We start from the raw sequence: 11042 nt of genomic DNA, 5'->3' as shown, positions 1-11042 counted from the left end.
CTTTTTGGCTTCCCGAGTTTCGTAGGGGTTTCTTATTGGGGAGAAAGATTTCCAAATTGTTCATTGCTAGAAAGAGACGCCAACGAGATCCAGGGAGCCAATTAAATAATAATATTCAGGAAACACACTTAAGTCTAGCCTGCAGCCAGACTCTTCTGTAGTCACTTCTCTCTTAAAGGGATACCCCATATCTGGATATTGCAGATTATATTTACACAGGGAAGCCCGAGTGTCTGCATGTTTTCGCTTCACCCTTGTACTTGAGTGGTTGGTTGTCTAAGTCTTAATTGAAAGGAAAAAACTAAAACCTGCAGACACTCGGCCCTCCGTGGAAAGAGTTTGGAATGAGATGTCCATTCACCTCCATCAAAAGTGGGCCCAATAAAAATGTAAATTAGTGGCCCAGGGGCCACATAGGCCCCTCGAACTCAACTCGGGACCTCGAAGCCAGTTCCACTGCATTTTTTCATTGTTCCTCTCTAATCGGAGACTGATTTAATTCTCTTCCTGAAAGACTGGACTAAAAGGTGGACATCTCCGTGATGCTGCTCATTGACTTTGTGGTGTAAACGGCGAAATGACGTGAATTTCCAGCATTGAGTCCAGCCCCCTTGTTGCACAGGCGGCAGGTAGCCTAGTGGTTAGAGCGTTGGGCCAGTAACAAAAGGTTGCTGGATCAAATCCATGAGCTGACAAGGTAAAAATCTGCTATTCTGCCCCGGAACAAGGCAGTTAACCCACTGTTCCCCGGTAGGCCCTCATTGTAAATAAGAATTTGTTCTTAACTGACTTGCTAATTAAATAATATTAAAAAACTCTTTTAGACCTGGGAATTAATTATTAGGTAGAAAAAACCCAGCAGACTGAAAACCAGAAGACTCCGAACTGCGTAGAGTAAGAGTTGAGTACCACTGATGTAGGATATTATATGCTTAATATCGGCTAATTAGCCATACTCTCCCTATGTGTACTTTTGCATGAAGCCCAAAATGGCGCTCAATGGTACACTTACAACATAGGCCAGACAACAGGGGCGATCCCACCTCTGCCACCAATGTAATATGAGAGGGTTTCAATCCTGCTGTGCAGCCGTGAGTGTAGTGTGTAACTCCCTGGCATATGGTAACAGCAGCACAATCACCAGTGGAGGCTGCTGAGGGGAGGACGGCTCATAATAATGGCTGGAATGGAGTCAATGGAATGGTGTCAACCACAACCACATGTTTGATACTATGCCATTCCAGATATTATTATGAGTCATCCTTCCCTCAGCAACCTCCACTTACACTCACGTAGTATGCAGCATTACACTATAAAAAATGATTCAGACATGTAAAGGATGGACATTACAACAAATTCATGGCAATATAGTGATAATGACATGTTAAAAAATTCTAATCACTGTAGGTGATTTGACTGACATGAATTTCCCCTGGGCCTAGAGTTTGGATGGGACGCATCTGACATCTACTGGGCATAGTTGGTATTTCTTACAGTAGACAGGCGATAGTAGACCTCCATATTTACGTTCCAATGATAAAGATTCCAGGCCTATTTATATAAATAGTATATAACACATTGGCTAGTATCAAGATCTTGCTAATTATTTTGTGCAATATGAAGGCTTTATTGCATTTGCAGAAGAAGGAAAGATCATAAAGGTTATGCTAAGTTTCGGTTTCGATTCACTCACCAGCTCCCTTCTAAACACATCATGTTCTCGTTATTGTTCCGAACCAATTGGGAAGAATATAACGTTGTTTAACCCGTTGAAGAAATGACGGAATCGACCATAACTAAACTTATTTGTGCTAATCATGGATCAATGAACGTCGATGAATTAGATGCGAATTTGTACAGTGACTTGCCCGTCTCGGTGCGGGATGTAATTAAGAATCAAGCAAAATTTTGTTTTGTTGTTTTTGACGGAGAGCAAAGGGTGTTAGCCAAGACTGGAGTTCGACTGTGCAGATCCAGCGATTGCCAGGGATGCCGAAATTTACATTTTTGTAAACGATTCCTGCTTGGAGATTGCCCGTTCAGTCGGAGAAGGTATGGAACTTCAATTCTTCGCAATTGTGTTACTGTTTTTACAATCGTTTGCTGGTGACCTTATTTCAACCACAAGGCCCGCTCTGGGGAACTTTTGGCACATAGCCTTTCCCTTTGCTTTATGACCGCAAGTATCCCACACATTTGTAGACGATCAAGTGTCCTTCATATTATGCATGGGAATACTTGGGAACAGATTTCTGAAATTAAAATCAATTGGAGCTGATCTGCTGGTGTTTTTAGTCTTTTATGTAAAAAATAAACAAATCATTAAAAAAAAAAATATATATATATATATATGTTTTTTTTGCTCATAAAACTTGGGGAGCCAGTATACAACAACCGTTGCTGCCAGTTGGGAACCCTGCTTTATGACATTATTGGTGTATATAGAGAACCGCCAGGTGTAGCTAATATTTTTAAACAAATGAGCCTCAAAACCGACCCACACGGCCTGAGATCTAGCCCCCCCATTTGTTTTTCTACAGCAAGAGAGGAGTTGCCACATTTATCCAATAACGTTTTTCCATAACGTTGTCAAGCGATTAGGAAGGAATATTGACGTAATTTGTAATGACAAAGGCTGAGGAAAAATTCGGTTTTCCATCAAAATAATGATCCTTGCGAGTTTAAGAATATGTCGCAAGAGAAAAGATAATTCACCCTTATTAAAAATGTTCCATCAATGAATGTCGATTTAACTTGTTTTGACTGCTATGATTAAGCAATAAGGCCCAAGGAGGGCCCAAAAGGCCCAAATATGGCCAATATACCACGGCTAAGGGCTGTTCTTAGTACACAGCCCTTAGCTGTGGTATATTGGCCATTAAGGCCTACCACAAACCCCTGGGGTGCCTTATTGCTATTATAAACTGGTTACCAATGTAATTAGAGCAGTAAAAATGTTTTTTTTGTCATAACCGTGGTATACAGTCTGATATAGCACGACTGTCAGCCAATCAGCATTCAGGACTATAAATAAATCAAATTTGTGCATGTGCTTAACTATAGATAAATCTGACAGGAGAGTTTGAGTGATGAAAGTTGTACAGAGGATCTCAACATCTCTGTGCAACTATTTTCTAGCAATTGTGCCATTATTACGTGCCAGATGTTAAGACTACCAACTGTTATAAATGGCCTATTTGCGAGCTTGACTTGTTGTTTCAATAGGAATAGGCTACTAACTAAAATCAGGGTTTATAATTGCAATTCAACTTTGCCATTGTTTGCTGAACTAGATGCAGGTAGCCCATAGCCCATGATAGGCCACCTACATCTAATTTCAGGGAAAAGTCCACAATGAAACTGACATTGAGCTGTGACCATGATCACAATTGATAACTTCCAATTTAATTAACTAAACATTGCCATTAATAATTGCATAATAACACAAGGCTACAACAACAAACTGAAGTTATAGGCTATTTATTCAATATGTTTGTCAGCTCCAGGTAGGCTACACAAGTGGCACAAATTGATTTGCAATGACTCAAGTGATATCGTAATTTCAACGTATTTATTGTATCAAATGGTACAATGGCATAGAAATGAATAGCCTATTTGATGGCCAACATATACAAATCTATCATTCTCCACATTTAATGTCATGTTTTCCTACAACAGAAGCACGCAAGGGAATTCCATAACTTCCATTTCAAATTTCCACTTGCACAGCGCTCGAGACCCAAGAACTGCGCATGCGTAAAACCCTTTGCTTGATTTGGTTTTCCCTAAGAAAAGTAAACATTTAGAATGCAGTTTACTTTAAACCAACTATCTAAAGCACTCTAGTGTGCCTAAAGTCGTTTTCCAATGCTTTGTCTCCGTCATATCAGTTCTTGCACATKAATGTTTTATGGAAAAAGATTTGGAAATAGGTGTCTCCATAATGACCAATCTAAATAACCTACCTACAACTGGTAACAACGTGTGTGTGTGCTGCTCTGTCACTATGACTCATCTGCCTGCTGCAGTGCTCTCTCAACTAGTGTTCTCAACACCCACAAGCACCCCTTCCCACCACTCACTCAGTAACAACCTGCTCACTGCCTGATAGTCAGCAGCAGGTCACAGTGAAATTTCCACCATACATTTTTCCTATAGGGGATTTTTACATTTAAAATAAGGGCTGTGTTCTGTGTAGGCTTACCCTGGTGTGACGTTTTAATAACAGTGTAAATCTCTCTAGGACAAGGTGACTTTTATCAATATATTCCCCTATATTTACCCCCCCCCAAAATGAAATGCTAATTAGCTGCTAACTTGGCTATCATAAAGAACTACAAATGCCATGATGATCTGGACGAGACTGCCGAATCGAGGCAAAGGTAAGAATCTCTGGATTAACTATCTAATGTTAGCTAAATTTACTAATGAATACATTGGCTACATTTCTTTTAAATTGACAATTCTGTGAACTGTCTTGTGTAAGTTTTAATTTGACACAATACCTGTTTGCAAAGGCATCAGCTAGAGATGATGCGCAGGAGTTTGCTGGGATTTGTAGTCTTGCATGATGTCTACTTTGATGCTAATTAGCATTTTCAAATATGAGAGTAAATAGGTGTCACGCCCTGACCATAGTTTGCATTGTATGTTTCTATGTTTTGTTTGGTCAGGGTGTGATCTGAGTGGGCATTCTATGTTGTATGTCTAGTTTGTCTGTTTCTATGTGTTTGGCCTGATATGGTTCTCAATCAGAGGCAGGTGTTAGTCGTTGTCTCTGATTGGGAACCATATTTAGGTAGCCTGTTTTGTATTGTGGGTTGTGGGTGATTGTTCCTGTTCGTGTGTTCCTGTATTTAGTGTTCACTATTTCGGGACTGTTGCGTCTTTGTTTATTTTGTCTGTTTATTGTTTTTGTTCTTTATTGAAAGTATTCTAATAAATATGAATACTCACCACGCTGCGTATTGGTCCGATATCTCCTACTCCTCCTCGGACGAGGAGGATGAAGAACGTGACAATAGGGTCAAATATACTGATAAAAGTCACCTTCTCTGAGAGAGATTTACATGGTTATCAAAACGTCACCTCAGGGTAAGCCGACACAAAACACAGCCCTTATTTTAAGTGTTTCTAAAACTCCATATGGGAAAAATGAATGTTGAAAGAACCATTACCCTGTTTGACCGCTAGTTTTTTTTTGGTATTACACCTCCACGGTGGGGCTCTATTAGGTATTTACATTTAGATAACATGTTGGGCCTAACCCAGGCAAAAAATATAATCTGTAGCCTAGTTTTAGGGCCAAGTGAAGAGAAAAAATAAATAAATGGTGATGGGTGGTGGCATTTTGATTTGCACGGATAGTACTTTAAAAACATAAATTTCATGAATAAAGTGGCAATATTTCGAGATTAAAGTGGCAATATTTCAGGAATAAAGTGAAAACATTTTGAGAACAAAGTGGCTATAGTTCGAGAATAAACTCAGTTCTATTTCAAAATTAAAGTAGGGGATTTGGTTATTAATTGCATGCCTCCATGGCTGCCTGTTGCTGTGCGCGTCACATTAGTAGATGACTGTTAAAACTATACTTTAGAATTGGCTTTAGTAACAAGGAAATCCTTGCTCTTTTAGCACATAATAACCTAATTATTAGGACCTGGAAGCGGTTTTGCCACAGATTGGGTCTTTTCAGAAGGAGGAACAACACAAACTTGGATGAGGTACTTCATCCAAATCTGTGTGTTTACATACAGTGCCTTCAGAAAGTATTTATACCCCTTGACTTATTCCACATTTTGTTGTGTTACAGCCTGAATTCAAAATTATATAAAAAATAATAATTATCACCCATCTACACATAATACCCCATAATGACAAAGTAGAAAATACCATATTTACATAAGTATTCAGACCCTTTGCTATGAGACTTGAAATTGAGCTCAGGTGCATCCTGTTTCCATTGATCATCCTTGAGATGTTTCGATAACTTGATTGGAGTCCACCTGTGGTAAATTAAATTGATTGGACAGAATTTGAAAAGGCACACACCTGTCTACATAAGGTCCCACAGTTGACAGTGCATGTCAGAGCAAAAACCAAGCCATGAGGTCCAAGGAATTGTCCATAGAGCTTAGAGACAGAATTGTGTCGAGGCACAGATTTGGGGAAGGGTAACAAAAAATGTTGTCGTGCAGCATTGAAGGTCCCCAAGAACACAGTGGCCTCCATCATTCTTGAATGGAAGATATTTGGAACCACCAAGACTCCTCCTAGTGCTGGCCGCCTGGCCAAACTGAGAAATTGGGGGAGAAGGGCCTTGGTCAGGGAGGTGACCAAGAACCCAATGGTCACTTTGACAGAGCTCTAGAGTTCCTTTGTAGAGATGGGAGAACCTACCAGAAAGACAACCATCTCTGCAGCACTCCACCAATCAGGCTTTTATGGTAGAGTGGCCAGACGGAAGCCACTCCTCAGTAAAAGGTACATGACAGCCCACTTGGAGTTTGCCAAAAGGCATCTAAAGACTCTGAGACCATGGGAAACAAGATTCTCTGGTCTGATGAAACCAAGATTGAACTATTTGGCCTGAATGCCAAGCGTCACGTCTGGAAGAAACCTGGAACCATCCCTATGGTAAAGCATGGTGGTGGCAGCATCATGCTGTGAGGATGTTTTTCAGCAGAAGGGACTAGGAGACTAGTCGGGATCAAGACGAAGGTGAACGGAGCAAAATACAGAGAGATCCTTGATGAAAACCTGCTCCAGAGCGCTCAGGACCTCAGACTGGGGCGAAGGTTCACCTTCCAACAGGACAACGACCCTAAGCACACAGCCAAGGCAACGCAGGAGTGGCTTCGGAACAAGTCTCTGAATGTCCTTGAGTGGCCCAGCCATAGCCTGGACTTGAACCCGATTGAACATCTCTGGAAAAACTTGAAAATAGCTGTGCAGCAACACTCTCCATCCAACCTTACAGAACATGAGAGGATCTGCAGAGAAGAATGGGAGAAACTCCCCAAATACAGGTGTGCCAAGCTTGTAGCGTCATACCCAAGAAGACTCAAGGCTGTAACCGCTGCCAAAGGTGCTTCAACAAAGTACTGTGTAAAGGGTCTGAATACTTATGTGCATGTGATATTTCAGTTTTTTATTTTTAATACATTAGCTAAAATTTCTAAAATTGTTTTTGCTTTGTCATTATGGGGTATTGTGTTTATTTATTTTATTTCACCTTTATTTAACCAGGTAGGCTAGTTGAGAACAAGTTCTCATTTACAACTGCGACCTGGCCAAGATAAAGCAAAGCAGTTCGACACATACAACACAGAGTTCCACATGGAATTTACAAACATACAGTCAATAATACAGTAGAAAAAAGGTATGTATATATATATACAGTGTGTGCAAATGAGGTAAGATAAGGGAGGTAGGGCAATAAAATATAGCAATATAGCAATTAAACACTGGAGTGATAGATGTGCAGAAGATGAATGCGCAAGTAGAGATACTGGGGTGCAAAGGAGCTAAATTAATACAGTATGGGGATGAGGTAGTTGGATGGGCTATTTACAGATGGGCTATGTACAGGTGCAATGATCTGTGAGCTGCTCTGACAGCTGGTGCTTGAAGTTAGAGTGTAGATTGATGAGGGGGAAAAACAGTGTAATACATTTTAGAATAAGGCTGTAACGTAACAAAATGTGGAAACGTCAAGGGACTGAATACTTTCTGAAGGCACTGTATCTGCCTCTATCGATCCAGTATCCCTGCACATTGTAAATATGGTACTAGAACTGACCCTGTACAGTTGAAGTCGGAAGTTTACATACACTTTAGCCAAATACATGTAAACTCAAGATTTTATTCCTGACATTTAATCCTAGTAAAAATTCCCTGTCTTAGGTCAGTTAGGATCACCACTTTATTTGAAGAATGTGAAACGTCAGAATAATAGTAGAGTGATTTATTTCAGCTTTTATTTCTATCATCACATTCCCAGTGGGTTAGAAGTTTACATACACTGAATTAGTATTTGGTATCATTGCCTTTAAATTGTTTAACTTGGGTCAAATGTTTCGGGTAGCCTTCCACAAGCTTCCCACAATATGTTGGGTGAATTTTGGCCCATTCCTCCTGACAGAGCTGGTGTAACTGAGTCAGGTTTGTAGGCCTCCTTGCTCGCACAAGCTTTTTCAGTTCTGCCCACAAATTTTCTATAGCATTGAGGTCAGGGCTTTGTGATGGCCACTCCAATACCTTTACTTTGTTGTCTTTAAGCCAGTTTGCTACAACTTTGGAAGTATGCTTGGGGTCATTGTCCTTTCAGGGGTCATTTGCCTTTCAGGTTATATTGATATAGGACTCGTTTTACTATGGATATAGATACTTTTGTACCTGTTTCCTCCAGCATCTTCACAAGGCACTTTGCTGTTGTTCTGCGATTGATTTGCACTTTTCGCACCAAAGTACGTTTATCTCTAGGAGACAGAACGCGTCTCCTTCCTAAGCGGTATGATGGCTGCGTAGGGTCCCATGGTGTTTATACTTGCGTACTATTGTTTGTACAGATGAACGTGGTACCTTCAGGCATTTGGAAATTGCTCCCAAGGATGAACCAGACTTGTGGAGGTCTACAATTTGTTTTCTGAGGTCTTTGCTGATTTATTTTGATTTTCCCATGATGTCAAGCAAAGAGGCACTGAGTTTGAAGGTAGGCCTTGAAATACATCCACAGGTACACCTCCAATTGACTCAAATGATGTCAGTTAGCCTATCAGAAGCTTCTAAAGCCATGACATAATTTTCTGGAATTTTCCAAGCTGTTTAAAGGCACAGTCAACTTAGTGTATGTAAACTTCTGACCCACTGGAATTGTGAAACAAATTATCTTGGGATCCTGGATACCAGGGGCTATGCGTGTATGTGTCCCAAGTAGGTTTGCCAGATTAGCTTTTTCTCAGATTAGCTTTGTTAAAATCCTTGGCTACAATAAATTCGGCCTCAGGATATGTATTTTCTAGTTTGCATAGGGTCCAGTGTAGTTATTTGAGGGCCGTCGTGGTATCGGCTTGAGAGGGAATCTACACGGCTGTGACTATAACCGAAGATAATTCTCTTGGGAGGTAATAAGGACGGCATTTGATTGTGAGGTATTCTAGGTCAGGTGAACAAAAGGACTTGAGTTTCTTTATGTTATCACAATCACACCATGAGTAGTTCATCATGAAACATACACCCTCACTCTTCTTCCCGGAGAGATCTTTATTCCTGTCAGCGCAATGAACTGAGAACCCAACTGGCTGTACGGACACAGACTGTATATCCCGAGAGAGCCATGTTTCCGTGAATCAGAGTATGTTACAATCCCTGATGTCTCTCTGGAAGGAAATCCTCACCCTGAGCTCGTCAACTTTATTATACAGAGACTGAACATTAGCGAGTAATATACTCGGAAGCGATGGGTGGTGTGTTCGCCTCCTGAGTCGGACTAGGAGTCCACTCTGAATACCTCTATAGATCATAACCTGGAGCAAACAATGCCATTATCACAACACATAAGTTGTAATAGGGATTTTTTTTTCTGTCTTCCCCAGTGATTTTACCCACACACCGCTACTGTTAGCGACTGGTCGTTAGCAAGTTTGGTAGGCTACTAATGACCATCAGCGTCATTAGAGCGCAGTTTAAGAGAAGCCTAGTTGCTGTGACTCAGAAGTCACGTGGAATTTGACTGCAGTCATGACTCGCGACTGCTGGTGCAGCAATTTAATGTTCCGTTATTATAACCTAACAGATAGGTTACTAGCCACTAGTCTATATAAGGTGAACAAGTGATAGCCTAAGCGTTATAGCTGAGACAAATAGCCTATAACAGAGATGATGCCCCTGTTTTGGGATAACGTATGCATCTTTCATTCCAACCATCCTTGACGACATCACCGATAGATGGATAGTGAAAGGAGATATTAGCTAGGCTACCAACCAAGTCATGTCAGATCAATGATTATTTCTTTATATAGGCCTAGCCTATATAGCCCTGTCATCATTGATATCTAATAGGCCTATATTTAGATCAATCAATCAAATGTATTTATTTATAAAGCCCTTTTTACATCAACAGATGTCACAAAGTGCTTATACAGAAACCCAGCCTAAAACCCCAAACATTAAGCAATGCAGATGTAGAAGCACGGGGGCTAGGAAAAACTCCCTAGAAAGGAAGAAACCTAGAGAGGAACCAGGCTCTGAGGGGTGGCCAAATCCTCTTCTGGCTGTGCCGGGTGGAGATTATCAGAGTACATGGCCATTTAAAACCTCTTAAGGATCCACCCCTTTTTTTCAATTTTCCCCTACAATGACATACCCAGATCTATCTGCCTGTAGCTCATTACCTGAAGCAAGGATATGCATATTTTTGATACCATTTGAAAGGAATCACGTGGAAGTTTGTGGAAATGTGAAATTAATGTAGGAGAACATAACACAAAAGATCTGGTAAAAGATAATACAAAGACAAAAACATATGTTCATCTTTGACATGAAAAAGAAAAGCCACACATTCAGCTAGGAAGCTGTTTCAGACTGATAACTTCAAGAATGAGCAAGCTACATGACATTTAGTATAAAGTCACCCAGGTGTCCTTCACGATTTGCCCAACTGGCCTCCAAGTGGCCGAATTGGTAAATTGATACATTTTCAAGAACCTAACCATAGTAATAAACTTGAATACTTACTGATAAAAAAATAAATCTTCAATAGTAGTAAAGACTGACTTCAAAGAGACCACATTCAAGTCCTCCATCCCCCACTTAGTCTGACTGCTGCTCTCTCTGGCTCCACAACAAACCCCTGCCCGGGCATCTAGGAGGTGTGCTTTACAGCAGAAAGAGACTTGAGACCAGCAGCACAATCGTGTGTATAGGGTGTTCTAAATACTGTAATTGTAAATAGTGTGTATATTTAATTTTTTTACTTTGTTTATGGTGTGTTCACTTACTACATTAGATCAGTGTTGGCTGCTAACTTGGCCCTTATC

At 40.5% G+C, this 11042-nt stretch overlaps 1 protein-coding gene across 1 annotated transcript in view; it reads left to right on the top strand.

The window, feature by feature from the left end:
- The first annotated feature begins 1486 nt into the window (after positions 1-1486).
- The window catches only part of LOC111949430 (protein mono-ADP-ribosyltransferase PARP12), a 28856-nt gene continuing 19300 nt past the window's right edge, over positions 1487-11042 (top strand). The window contains exon 1 of the mRNA XM_023966591.3: positions 1487-2052. Within this exon, the coding sequence (XP_023822359.1) occupies positions 1778-2052 (275 nt within the window). The 5' untranslated portion in view covers positions 1487-1777. The remainder of the gene's footprint in view (positions 2053-11042) is intronic.

The sequence above is a fragment of the Salvelinus sp. IW2-2015 genome, linkage group LG3 (assembly GCF_002910315.2).
Source record: "Salvelinus sp. IW2-2015 linkage group LG3, ASM291031v2, whole genome shotgun sequence".
NCBI lineage: Eukaryota > Metazoa > Chordata > Actinopteri > Salmoniformes > Salmonidae > Salvelinus > Salvelinus sp. IW2-2015.
This window is presented reverse-complemented; position numbering and strand designations above follow the sequence as displayed.